Source organism: Schistocerca americana, chromosome 1 (genome assembly GCF_021461395.2).
Source record: "Schistocerca americana isolate TAMUIC-IGC-003095 chromosome 1, iqSchAmer2.1, whole genome shotgun sequence".
Classification (NCBI taxonomy): Eukaryota; Metazoa; Arthropoda; class Insecta; order Orthoptera; family Acrididae; genus Schistocerca; species Schistocerca americana.
The window spans coordinates 222,435,628-222,450,741 of record NC_060119.1 but is presented as its reverse complement, the minus strand read 5'-3'; the positions used below and the strand labels follow the sequence as shown (position 1 = coordinate 222,450,741).

The window sequence follows — 15,114 nt, the reverse complement described above, 5'->3', positions numbered from 1 at the left end:
TACAATGATGGAACAGTGGGTGTGAATGAATTATAGTTGTGGGAGCTTGTGGATGTTTGAAAAAGTGTGAATATGTTCGCATGCCAAATTTTTTCGGAGAAATTTTAAGGGTGCTGAGGAAAGTAGGATGAGACAGATAGTATACCACTTTTCAGTCAGTCTTTTAAATAATAATCATCATCATCATCATCAATTCGATCACTAAATGATGTGGCCTCTTCAAGTCGTGGATTCAGGTAGGCTTTCAGCAGTCCTCTCCCAAGTGGAACGGTCTTGGGCAGTTCTCTGCCAGGTGCTACCAGCGATCTTCTTGATATCTTTGTCCCATCTGTCTGGTGGTCTTCCTCTAGGCCTCCGATGCTCTCTCGGACTCCACTCCAGTACTAGCTTCATCCATCTGCTGTCTTTTCTTCTCATGACGTGGCCAGCACACTGCCATTTCAAGGAGCCTACTGTCTCTAAGATGTCATCTGCCCTTTTCCTATCCTTTCTTGTATAGCCCAGCACTGACCTTTTCGTGGCTCTCCGTGCTGTCCTAAGCTTCCTTTTTGTAAATGAGTTCAGTGTTCATGTCTTGCAAACATACGTCAGCACAGGAAGAATTCATTGATCAAATACTGTTTTCATCAGATTTACTGGCATTTTTTATCTGAATACTGTTGAGTTCCTCCCAAATGCTTGCCAGCCAAGCTTGATGAGCCAATAGATTTCTGGCCTTACATCTCGCTTCATATTTTTCATATTTATAATCTGGCCAAGGTTGATATATTCACTGACTTCTTCTAATGGACTGTCCTTGACTTTCACATCTTATAAATAAACAGGAACATACTCACATTTTTTTGTGCTTCGGCAGCAGCATTTTCCCCGCAGGTTCTTTTAGACTCTCATCTTAGTTTGAATACCATTATAGCAGAGAAAATTTTCACAATCATATGTTATAAAAATATTTCAATAACCATGTAAAATGGTTTTGTGTACCTTTCACTGTTGCAGTATTTCATTATTTCCTATGTAAGCACTTATTTGACTCTTTGCTCTGTTCTCATCATTGAGTCAGAATTGGAAGACTATGGTCTGTCGATGTAAATTACTATCACTCTTTGCAGTCGACCACTTAACAGTAGTTTAACACTAAAGCAGTTACAGTGTCATTTCTAGTTTTTTTTTTTTTTTTTGGGGGGGGGGGGGGGGATATCAATACTGAAGGAATATAAGCCATTATGAGGCTCTGTCAATTTGTATACAAACCTGATCAATGATAGCTTGAAAATTTTCATGTATTTGTCAGTTCTTCAGTTGTTTATCAGGAGTTGTGAATGTACTGCGGAAAATTTATTGGTATTCTGATGACAACACAACATCAATAAAAATGGACATATTCTCTGTTTTTTTCTCTTTGTTACACTCTTTGTAGGGTAGATGGAGGTTCATGACTCCATTGCCTAAACTTCCTTTTCAGAGAGGCAAAGAAAGGGTGTGTTGTTAGTCAAAACAGAAGATGCATTACCATTAATTTATGTATGTATGTATGTATGCTACAGTTTGTTACCCAGAATTCGTATAGATCAGTGAAACATCTTGAGGCTTCCGGATTGTATATTTTTATCTGTTAAGGAGTCTTGACAGGTGTCTCTTTGGGCACATATGTGTACATTATGTATGAGAGTGTTTCTGTTCTGCTGTAATCCCAAGTTACAGATCATTCATGTAAAGTACCTTCCAATGGTTTTTATTTTAATAACCTTGCCAAGCATGCAGAGTGAAGTGTATCTACAATGAAGGAAATTAAAAAGAAAGTGGAAAAGAATTGCTTTGTATAACACCAAAAAAAGAGGTGGTGCATTTCATCTGTTGGATGAGAAATATGTTGTACAAAAATTGGAAAAGATTGTTAACTGAAAAATTTCCTTTTGTAAATTAAGAAGCTGTACGAAGTTTCTTTCTGTAACTGAAATCACTTGCTGTGAAAGAATTACTTTGTGCTGTTTGGTTTTGAAGCACCACCCTCAAACTGTTGAGAGTTGCCTAACCAAATGTTGTTTTTATATTTTGTGCAAACATGAGTCTGATGCAGCTCTCTATGCCTGTCCATTCTTACTGTGTCCAGCATCCACTTACCAACAAGGCTGACTGCCATGTGGAGGACCCAGAATGAATTCCCAGTACTTTAAGGAGCTAGTTGACTGAGTAGTAATGGCCTTGGTCACAAAAACTGACAGTAGCCAGGAGGGTGATGTGCTGACCCCTTGCCCCTCCATACTGCATCCATTGACACCATTGGCAGAGGATGACATGGCATTTGATCAATACTGCTGGACCTGCCAGGATCTGTGAACAGCTTGTGGTTACAGACACTGAAACCACTTCTGCAATCAAACCTGGGTCTCCCTCAACAGCTCCTCCCCCCCCCCCCATCCTTCCCTCAATACCAATATTGACTAGGCATTAAATAATGAATCTCTAATGATATTCTGTTATTAATATGGCCATGCTTGATGCATGTTCATTATTTTTAGATATTAACTTCACCAAAATACTTCTTTGCACACAGTAGTAATTCATTTCTATGTTTCATCTGCAGAATACATGGCACCTGTGTTAGTCAGTCAGCTAATTCCATTACCCTTTTAATAGTACCCATTGCAGATAAGATAGATTTTTATGTAAAACATTTTACCCAGTTACTATAGGCAGGTGCATATAATTAGGCTATGCAGATTACTCAGAAATAATAGGTGACAATTTTTTTAAAATTTACTCCAACATGATGCAAATTTTCTGTAATGTATCTCGTCTGTGGTCACTCGTAAGTATTAATGAGGAAAAATGAGGTGTGTTTTTACTTTCTTAGGTTTGCTAGTTAAATTTTTCTCTCCGTTTTATTTATGCATGCCATTTTTATTTATCACCATAACTTTGCAGACAGTGTCAATGATAACACTTTTTGATGTCACCAAACTCTTTTATTATCTTATTATTCTTATCACTAATAAATTATGTTATCATCTTAATTTTTTGTATTTCTTTATTTGCTGTTTGCATGTTTACAATAACATTTCAGTTTAAGTTTGATTTTCATTTGTCTTTTTAGTTGGGCTGGTACATCTGAAACAACTGGCAGTAACGCCAGCCACCACAGCTACCGAGAGGCCAGGTCGCAGTCCCCGAACACGGTTGGCCTCCCATCCTCCTACCACAGCTTTGGCCACTCCTGCCCTAGAGCCTCTTCTCAATGGAGGCCCTGGCATTGCCACAAGAGTCAAGCCCCCCATCGCCAGTCCCTCGCTGCCTCCCTCTTCTGGCAAGCCTGCCCCCTCTGAAGGTACACGTCTGACTGAGGCAGAGCACAGTTTTACCAGGGCCACACCTCACACTAGTGGAAATGTATAACCATGCTTAATATGCTTGTGCCACTAACTCCTGCATAGCCTTTCGTACAGCAAAATTCATTTAAATAATACCCAAAAGTTGTTGCTGGGCTGTAAATAGTCACTTGAATGCAGCTGAGTCTGATGTGTCATTTGATATTATACAAATTAAAATGATACATTAGAACTTCTTTGAGATGGTACTCTGCTTGTCAGATACTCCAGTATAATTAGGCAGTGATGTAGCAAGACAGTACTTCATCTGGTTGGCAGCTGTCTTTTCCACCATTTTTGAATGCCCAAATCCTTTTTTATAATTTTTACTTTCATAATTTAATGTTGTGTAATAAGGTTCATTTTGTTTTTATTTTGGCATGTATTTATCTTCACATATGTGGCTAATAGTAACTTACAACAAAGTTGCATCAGTTGAGAATTTAGGATGAAATATAATATGCACATTAGGATATATCAATATGTCACCCAACAGAAGAGGTGCAGACAAACTGACAGAAGCATAGAAAGAAGGAATGTTGAATAACTTAGCTTTTAGATAGGCTCCTTCTGCAGAGAGTGCGCCCCCCCCCCCCTCCCCCCTCTTGCTGTCTACTGGATTTGAATATATATGTATATATATATCTAAAAACAAAGATGATGTGACTTACCAAATGAAAGTGCTTTGCGAAAGCTTGAATTTTGTGTGTATGTTTGTGTTTGTTTGTTTGTTTGTTTGTGTGTCTGTCTGTCGACCTGCCAGCACTTTCATTTGGTAAGTCACATCATCTTTGTTTTTAGATATATTTTTCCTACGTGGAATGTTTCCCTCTATTATAACCATATATATATATATCTCCCCACCTCCCTAAAGTGTGTGTGTGTGTGTGTGTGTGTGTGTGTGTGTGTGTGTGTGTGGGGGGGGGGGGGGGGGGGGCGGCGTGCGCGCACGCGCTCGCGCTCTCTACACACAATAATTTAGCATAGTCACTATGCTTTTGTGCCATATTTGAACCCAGGTATCAAAACCAGTGCGGAAATAAATCTGGGTTTTGCTTCTCGATTTTAAAGCTGTTTCAACCTTGTCCATGTGGAAAGGGTATTGGGTGAAGAAGTCTCATAATGAAGAAATGGACACAGTAGACAAACTGTGCAGCGGGTGGCGACAACATCTGTCACAGATGCCAGTCTAGAATGTGCTGAGGAAGTGGTTTGAGGGGAGACATGCTACAGTTCAGTCAACAAGTTTAATCACTCTGAGAACAATGTGTCCAGAAGCAAGACCTTGCTTTTTTTGAAATTAGTTTTGACGCCAGGGTTCAGCTATGATGCAAATGTGCACAAATGCATGGTGACTGTGTTGAACGATAATGTTATATAGAGCGCAGTTCAGCTAGGATCAGTACTAGTCTCTCTCTCTCTCTCTCTCTCTCTCTCTCTCTCTCTCTCCCTCTCTCTCAAACACACAAACACACACACACACACACACACACACACACACACACACACACTGATAAAACAAAAAATAATTTTGTTTGTTACAGGGAAGCAAACTGATATTTTCTGTTGAAACTGGGTGTCCCATCATGAAAGATGTGATAAGAAGTATTTGTTTGGGCACATTCTCTCTTTTTTTTCTTTTTTTAAAGGGAGAGAGAGAGAGAGAGAGAGAGAGAGAGAGAGAGAGAGAGAGAGAGAGAGAGAGAGAGAGAGAGAGAGGAAATATCTGATGAAATACCAGAAAAATGTGTCTGACAACTTGTAGGAGGGGCCCTCAGTATATATAGTACTCGGAAGGAGTTTCTGTTTCAAAGCTAGGCAATTTGTTTCTTTCTATGTACCTGTCCACTGCTCGGTGCCTTCTCTGTTTTGTGACCAATGAATTATCCTCACATATGTATTGTAACCAATGACGTATTTTGAAGCATAAAGTTTCACAATTTGCATGTATGAAACTTTGTTACCACTATACTTCTTTTTATTGGTGTTGATATTACTAATTATTTATTAATTTTTATTACTGTTGCTGTTAACTGCTATAAAACCATATCCTTCATGTAACTCAATATTTGTCACAGACAGAAATGCACTGAAAACAGTGCTCACTTATATTTTGATGTAAAAACAGTCTTAGGTTTCAGATTTATAATTTATTACATGTTTCACCTGGGCAGAGTTTCATTAGATAATCTGAAAGTGCACAGGGAGGACAACATTATAGATACTATCAAGACAATGTAGCAGATAAATTCAGAAAAGAGAAAAAGTATAAAATCTTTGGTATTCACATTAAAACTAATGCCATCAGTATAAGTCACATTGATAGGAACACAAGAACATAATATTTTGGAAATGAACAATAAATAAACGTCATTTGGGTGATGAAAAAACAGAATGAAATAATTGTGTAAGAAATATGAGAGAGATGCAGTTAACTTAGCTACAATGACTAAAGCAGTCATAGTAGAAGAGAATACAATCATGCCTTCGTGAAAATACGTGGGGGCCCTCCATACAAGGCAGTGTCGCTGCTCCTTCTACTCTGGTAGGTGACACACAAATAACATAGATGTAGCTGTGTTGACCAAGAAGTTAGTTAGTGCAGAAGGAAGGAGAGGGCACTGCACAGTGTGGCATGATGAGCAGAGTTAGTGATTATGGTTGAACAGAGAGAGAAAAAAAAAACATAGTCAAACTAGCATACATCCAAATACCATAAAGCTGGGTAACCAAATATCTAAACTGTATGAATGTAATAAATCTAAATAAAAGAAATAAGTTGTACAGCAGATATAGTGAACTGAAAAGGGTGAAGGGTGGGACAATATTATCAGTATTGAGATATGGAAAAGTACAAATAGAGAGAGAATGTGGTCAAACTGTATGCACGGGAAAGTAAAGTTTCGCTAAAACAAGGCAAACAGAAGTAAAAGAAAGTAAGGGCATTTGAAAGAAAGGAATTATCTAATGGTAAAAACTAGACTCTGAAAGGTGGAGCACAGTTGTAATGTTCTAAATATATAAAATATATATAGGAACTTTGCTGTACTAGTCCGCTACCATATATGCTGTTGGCATAAATTTCAAAGTGACAGATGCACCAGGCATTAATTTTAACGTGAGTACCCAAGATTTCATACTTCATCTCTTTTCTGCACTTACAGTGTTACATAGTCTTGGTCGTATGGAATATGACCACGCCAGTTATTTATAACTTTGTCCTCCCTGTGCACTGACAGATTATCTGATGAAGCCCTACCTGCACAAAAACCATAATAAATAAAGTACAAATCTGCAACACACGACTGTTTTTACAATCAGCTTATAAGAAGGTTGTTGTACCAATCTGTCACCATGGAACAGAATAGTCTTATAGTCTTTATGCTTAAATATAGGCTTTGGCAAGTGTTTTTTCATCAGTAATTGGAGAAGGAAGGAAAGGGAAAGATTTTTCAAAATTTATACTTTTCCTCCATGTTAAGTTTACTTGGGCAATATATTCCTCCACTGCATTATATAATGCAGACATTTTATCTTTCACTTTGTAGCATCTCCTGATTTCTCTATACCTACATCTAGAGCTACTCTTCGCAAGCCACCTTATCGTGTGGTGGAGAGTACTTTGTGTACCACTTCTGCAGGTAGTTTTTTCTGTTTCTCCACTCTCCCCTCAAAGGATGTAGAGTTGCAGAACAGGAAACGTCAAGTGAGATGACTAGGTTAAAAAAAAGAAATTCACAAATTGACTTGGCATCATCACACTCATAAGATGTGTTGCACCAAGGTTGTCCGTGAATTAACTTACCATAATGTTTGTCTTCCAAATTCCCATTCAGCTGGTCCTGTTATGAGTGAATGTGCCATTCTTTAATGAACATTAAATTTGGAAATAGTGAGGATGGTTCAACGTTGCCACATTGTGTGGTCAGTTGTGACAGATACAACCAGTCAGGAATAATCATAAAAATGCATTCTATTGTTCATTGGTTCATTTTGTCATCTTGAATCTATCACCAGATAATTCTTCTCAAGTGATAATGCCACATGCAGACTTGATTGAGCATTGAAACACACTCTTAAAAGGAATATGGCAAACTGTTAATTGTTTAGTCCCCATGTTAGTTGTTAGATAGCACTAATTTGATTAAGTAACAAAACCTTTGAACAGGTATTGGCTAGTTCAGATATGGTAGGCACCCAATGTTGATAGTGAATAAGCTGAAATGCATATCTAAGGTACAGAGAGAAAATTGCTAATCTAAAACATCACATTGCTGTTCATAATGTGCAGCTTAAAATAAAGCATAGAAATAGATATTTGGGAAATGGTTTTTTAATTAGATTGAGGTGAGTACATTTGGCTGGTGTTAAATCCACAGCTTGTTATTGATGTACTCATTTGGTTCTCCATTGATCACTAATTAATAGTAATCTCTTCATTCATGTAGCTAGTTGTGCTAGCTGCAGCTCTATTCAGCATGAGAGTGTAAAAACTCATGTAAAGTATAGCATCAGAGTTGTGTCTGGGAGAAATTATAATTTTGATTGAGTGCCCGTATCACACTCCTTGGAGAAGTGTGCTGCTAGCTGCGAATGTACCATGCCATTCAGATGGCACTGGATGTAGACTTTCTCTGACTTTTTAACCTGCAAAAGCAAGCTTTTCTTTCTGAACATTCTAGTTGTACTAAATTGTCCAGTCACTATCATCTTCCAAACTTTATTAAAATTCATAACTCTGGTTTTAACTTATTTCACAGGTATCCAAACTTCCATTTTGCTGCAGTCCTTTACCAATTCGTAGTCACTATGCATATAGTTTTGGTGTGTCCGTTGCTATGCAGTGTTCTGATAAATACATGTGCATCACAGATTTATGTGCTAGTATCCTTACTCATAACTGACCACCGTCTATCATTCTTTCTGTGTGCGATACAAACCTTTTGTTTTTCTCAGGTCAGGAAAAATATTTCCTGTACATTTTATAAATTTCCCTAGCATTAATAATTTTATGTGAATGGCTGAACTTCTGAACTACTGGTTACACTACTACTAAATGAAACACTTGAAAATGTTGCATTAGTTAGTTGGTGACATGGGTGCCAGGTGAATACAACAGAGGTATGTTTAACACTTGAAGATCAGATTACCAAGGAAGTGTCCCTTCTTGACAAATCCAGGAAGTTAATTTGTGTGTTTACTAGATGTATATAAGAATGTTTGTTTTGTATCTCTATATGTTTGGGTTTAATTTTTTTGTTTACCCTATGTATTTACTTCGATTCGCAAAACCTACACGCACCACTTACTAATGTTTCTGAAGGCTGTGGAAACATTACCTGGCTCTTTAACATAACTATCTAATGCAGGTTGCGTGTTGATGCTTTTCGCGAAGAAGCTGATTCAAATCATGGTGGTGCAAGAAATACTGATCAACTGCGTTCTGCAAACAAGGCATGAAAAGATGGTGGTGACGAGTCAGTCCTTAATCACATAATTGTGAACCATTATTTTGGATTCAGTCCTAAACTTGTCAACTGTCTGTTATTGATTGAGATTACAAGACTCTTCTGGTGATCAGTTGTCATTTAAAGGGGGCATAAAGCCCGGTTGCCCTTTCAGTTTTGCTAGAGAGCTGCGTGTTGAGAATAGCTTTTTCCCCTAGCTTCCATACATTATTATACTTGTCTACAACAACATAGAGTAAAGCTAAACTATAAAAAGAACTTGTCATGTGTGCTGCATGTAGGTCATTTTTAAAAAGTAACTCTGCCATTCTTTTTATAGCTGTGTCAGGGGACTCGAACTTGTTTATATGGTCATTCAAAAGTAACTATGACATTCACTTTTTTTAATACCATACAGGGAGGCAGAGTTAATGTTTAGTTGGATAACAGTTACTTAACCATCAAGGGTTTAATTTTCAATGGGCTTCGAGCAGAACTGGAAAATCTGAAAGACAAATCTCAAATTTTAAAATTGCAAGGGAGAATAACTGTCCTATACTTACCTTCAGAAAGTAATTGACTGTCATGTGGTTGCTGCCCTCATTCTTACACGGCCATGTTGTGGCATCTCCAGTGCTCAGTCAGCAACTGTATAAGACAATGTTTCTGTCTTGCGACAGCCAGGTCAACTTCAACATCACAATAGTCATGTTCCACGCTATGTTCAGCTGCATCTTGTTAAAACACATTTTCATCTATATAGTGTCGTCGTTGTTATTAGGCTATCCCAAATCTGTTAGCCTTCGTGATCATAGAGGTGTCACTGAATGCCATTTTATATCCGTTTTCAAATGCATGTTTACCTACCACAAATTTCTCTGGGTAGCTTAGTTACAGGCACCTCTGCTGTCGTGAAGTCTAATATTTTCGTGGATAACGTAATTAAAGAAGCTATAGAGACAAAAACTGTGAAAGCTGCAAATCACTTTCATTCTTACTAGTGCTGAACACACTGTGGAACCTGATCATATTGAGGTTAAAGCTGGTGCAGCACATGAGAGAGGGAAACATTGCCTTATATGTTGTTGAATTGAGTCCTGATGATGTCATAGCCAGTACTGCAGCAGTCGGCCAAAATCTCATGGGTGTGTAACCAGTTGACGTGTCTGGAAGACAGAGGAGATTTTATTCACTTGTCTTCTTTAAAAGGATCTACACTGAGGTGCGAAAAGTCATGGAATAGCAATATGTGTGTAGTGTCGGTAGCTGGACCGACACCGTGATGTGGATTGCTGAAAAAGAAAGCTTGACTACGCGGTAGCCGATAGCGCACGGCATACAGCAGACGGGCGTGAAGTCTGGAACATGAGAACTTATAAATGAATACGAAGAAAAGTATGTAGATGCTTTTTACTTAACTTTTATTTATTCCTTGGAATACATCTCTCTTGAATACTCGTAAGCTATAGGCACTGATACAAATGGCTCCTTGCTAGTTCGTAGCCATTAACTTCTGATGGCTATTCTGTCTCTCGGCTAATGAGAGAGAAAGGCTTCATACAACTGGGCGATAGCTAGGTTCGCGTACAACTGGGCGGTAGCTTGGTTCTCGTACAACTGGGCGGTAGCTTGGTTCTCGTACAACTGGGGTCGAGTCCACTCTCGTATCACGAGACCTGCCTTGGTGGTGGCGCTAGGTCTGCGATCACAGTGGCGACACGCGGGTCCGACATGTACTACATGGACCGCGGCCGATTTAAACTACCACCTAGCAAGTGTGGTGTCTGGCGGTGACACCACAATGTGCATATACAGATAATGTTAGTATCACGTAAAAAAGTAATAAAAGAGCAGTGGATTGGTGGAACTGTTGTTTATACTCGGGTGATTCATGTGAAAGGATTTGTGATGTGATTATGACTGCACAACAGGAATTAATAGATTTTGAACACAAAATGGTAGCTGGAGCTTGATGCACGGGACATTTCATTTCTGAAATTTAGGGAATTCAATATTCCAAGATCCACAGTGTGAAGAGCGTGCCAAGAATACCAAATTTCAGGCATTACCTCTCACCATGGACAGTGCAGTGGCTGATGGCCTTCACTTGTGACAGAGAGCAGCAGCATTTGTGTAGAGTTGTCAGCGCTAATAGACAAGCAACACTGCATGAAATAACTGCAGAAATGAATGTGGTGCATACAGTGAATGTATCAGTTATGACAGTGCGATGAAATTTGGCGTTAATGGGCTATGGCAGCAGATAACCCAACGCGGGTGCCTTTGCTAATGGCACGACGTTGCCTCTCCGGTTCCTGTGACCATATCGGATGGACCCTAGACGACTGGAAAACTGTGGCCTAGGGTTGGATGAGTCCAGATTTCATTTAGTAACAGCTGATAGGTTTAGAGTGTGGTGCAGACCCCACGAAGCCAAGGACATAAGTTGTCAACAAGGCAGTGTGCAAGCTGGTGGTGTGGTATGGTCTTTTTGTTTGCATCAAATAGACTGTGTCCTCTGGTCCAACTGACCCGATCATTGACTGTAAATGTTTATGTTCAGCTAGTTTTTCCCAAACAACAATGGAATTTTTAAGGACAACAATGAACCATGTCACTGGGCCACAACTGCTTGCGATTGATTTGAAAAACATTCTGGACAATTCGGACGAATGAGTTGGCCATCCAAATCGCATGAAATGAATTCTATCAAACATTTATGAGACACAATCGAGAGACCAATTCATACACAAAATCCTGCACCAGCAACACTTTTACAATTATGGACAGCTGTAGAGCAAGCATGCCTCAGTATTTCTGCAGGGGGCCGCCAACAACTTGTTGAATTGATGCCATGTCGAGCTGCTGCACTATGCTGGACGAAACAAGGTCCAACACTATGTTAGGAGGTGTTCTGTGACTTTTGTCACCTCAGTGTACAATCAGAAAAGTGTATGTCTAATAATGCATCTCTTGGAATACATCAGATATAACCTTCCTTTAATTTATACAATGGCTAAGTACTGGAAAATGAAATCTGATTCCTGAATTTTGTGGAAAGGTATGCCAAGGAATGTAGATTGAAGGGAAGCTGGCAGATATGAAGATCAAAACACAAGAAGGCGGCAATAGGAAATTTGTTGAAACATTAACTTGGGAACTGGTAATGCAAGAAAACTGAGCTGTGGTTCATTGTCTGATTCCAAAAAGACTCACAATAAGTATACATAATTCCATCTAGCGTTGCAAGCTTCAACAATGTCAGCTTATTTAGAATAAGTGAAATTATTGTATTGCTCTGGCATTTAGTTCCTGTCAGCAACGAATGTGAAATGGTAGCATTTCAGTGCAGTCTCCCTGTGCCCCCAACGCCCCGCGGGCAAAGGAAAGGGGGGGGGGGGGAATATCCAAATGTGAATTTGATTTGGAATGTGGTGATTATTCTCATTCTGTTGCTATGAGCTGTTATTGGTTCAGTTAATTCAGACACTAAAGGAATCCTCCGAAGATGAAAAATGTTTCTGCCACACACAGTGTCTGCCCCTTCAGGAACCTATTAGTGTTTGAAGAGGACATCTGCATTATCTTGCACCACTTGTGAATTTTTGGGATTGCCTTGCCCCAAAGATACAAGGTGGTTATAATTAAACTTTACCTATTTAACACTTTATAACGTGGAAAATAATTACCGTACAAGTACCCAACTTGGTAGCATTAATGTGCAGGGTGTGGGTTGCGTGATTTCCAAGAGTCACAGCACCACCGTCAAGTTCCAACTATGGCCACCAGGTGCTGTGATCAGTCATTGTGATTCTAAGTTTCACACATCTGACCAGTCGCAGTGCACTTGTTGACATGTCAACATGAGCTTGGACAAAAGAAGCAGAAAATTATTGGTGCGTCCGGCCATCCTGATTTAGGTTTTCTTTGATTTACCTAAATCGCTCCAGGCAAATGCCGTGATGGTTCCTTTGAAAGGGCACAGCTGACTTCCTTCCCCATCCTTCCCTAATCCGATGAGACTGATGACCTAGCTGTTTGGTCTCTTCCCCCAAACAACCCAACCCAACCCAACCATTATTGGTGAAGCTATATTATCAAAACAACAGTAATGCTGCAGATGCAATTCGAGAGTATTCTCAACTGAAAGGATTACAGAACGGTCCTCTTTCTCCACCTTCTGTGCGGAACATGATGAGGTTGTTTGAATCAAATGGAGAACTGGATGTCGCTCTGGGAAGAGGCCGACTACCTGTTGCACCACAGGTGGTTGATGAAATTGCTGTTGCTATGGCAAACAACGCTGTGTGCAATTCCCGATCGTCAGGCAATGCACGTACTGTGTCATGGCAGTTGAACATCCTGTAGCACACTGAACGGAAGGTGCTTCAAACCGTTCTCAAACGGTATCCATACAAGATGCATATCATACAGCAGATTGCAACACACGATGCAAAACGATGTGTTGACTTCACTCTCCACATTCTCGCAAGGTTTGAAGTTGACGACTATCCTATGAACAGACAGAGCTAATTTTTCTCTGACAGGTGAGGGGAACACACGGACTTGCTGAGTTTGGGTATCCTCACCTCTAGTCACTGTGCATGGAGCTACTCTGTATGGTGAACATGTCACCGTATGTTGCGGCTTCATGGTTATTTTCAACATTAACCCATTGTTTTTTGAACAGGTTGGTGGTCAAGGACCACAGATGTACAGTGTGACTGGCCAGTGTTACTGTGATGTACTTCACCAGCATGATGTCATACCCATCCTACAGGAGACACACACATTGAACTCAACAGTTTTCATGCAAGTTGGGGCCCCATAGCACATTGCTCGTGAAACTCAACTGCTTCTCCAAAACACAATTGAAAATGATTGAATTATTGGCCAATCGTTTCCAAATGCGTGGCTAACATGATCACGTGATCTCACTCCCTGTGATTTCTGGTTGTGGGGCTACCTGAAGGACAGGGTGTACCAGGGGAACATTCACACATGTACTGATCTGAAACTGAGCATATCAAGAGGGGTAGCCAGCATATCTACAGACATGTTTCCATCTGCTGTGCGGAATGCAATCTTGCACTTTCTGACTCTTCTGTACACTGATGGGTGCCATATTGAGCCCATTTTGTTGCGCGAGTGGCACCGGTATTTAATAACTAGCACATCAAAAGTATTTCAGTTGATTGATTCTGCCTTATTTCTCTTCCTCGTGTCCTTGACATTAATGCTACCAAGTTTGGTACTCGTATGGTAATTATTTTCTGCTTTATAACATGTTAAATAGGGAAAGTTTAATCATAACCATATGGTATTATGCACATTACCTTTATCTCAGAAAGGTAACACGCATTCAACAGATACTTAATGGTTTTAATTTATACTGCCTAAATTTCTTGTTCACCATTGTGCTTGGTGATTAAATTTAGCTATGGCAATATAACTTGGAGACTTATGACTGGAGCTTTTCAAGAAATGCTTGCTAAACATTGCTGAAGGAAACAGAAAGTACAGGCAGTGCAATGATACACTCATCCTACAGATACATCACAATCACTTGGAGAGGGTAGGAGTAAAATAGCAGATTGAGATGCTGAAACATGACTATCAAAGCTTTTCATAAGAATAGATTAGAAACAACTGAACACTGTAATAGCTGGTGCAGTTATTTGTGTTAGGTGGTTGTTATTCTTATGCAAACAAATATTGTTAAGCAGCTTTGGATACTGTAATAGCACAATATAGATAGGCTACTGTTGTTTATAATAGAGTTTGTATAGTAACTATCTACCTTTGAAGTGCATGTAATGTTAGGAAGTGGAGGGGAACAAAATTTAAAGAATACATCATAGGACTACAATTATAAAAAAAGGGCAATTGTGGATAAATTTTGCTGCTGTCTGAACTGTAAACAGAGCAGAGGATGGGAAAAGGTGAAAGTAGCTATCTAAACATGAATAATCAGCAAGTGGAATGATTGCCTTCACATATTGGTCTTAATTCAAAAGCTGTGAACAGCTATTTTTTTGTGCTAGACTGAGGCGATACGTGGGAGCCACATCACTTGCTCCTTGTGACTACTGTTACAATGAGATGAGTGGTTCCAACACCACCTATGAGGTACCTCAGATAAAGTTAAAAATTGGTCACCATCTACATACTTGCAAATTGCAATTATGTTAACATTAGTGACACTCAACTGTCAATGCTGTTTGTGAGGTTTGGTTGATACATCATCATGGTCATGGAAAAATTGTTAGAGCAATTGAAACAGTTCACCTTGTAGTCAGTCT

The 15,114-nt window shown here is 39.4% G+C and overlaps 1 protein-coding gene across 1 annotated transcript in view; it reads left to right on the top strand.

The window, feature by feature from the left end:
• Positions 1-15,114, top strand: part of LOC124609284 (spastin) — a 464,925-nt gene that overhangs the window by 399,925 nt on the left and 49,886 nt on the right. The window contains exon 3 of the mRNA XM_047140064.1: positions 3,095-3,325. Within this exon, the coding sequence (XP_046996020.1) occupies positions 3,095-3,325 (231 nt within the window). The remainder of the gene's footprint in view (positions 1-3,094; positions 3,326-15,114) is intronic.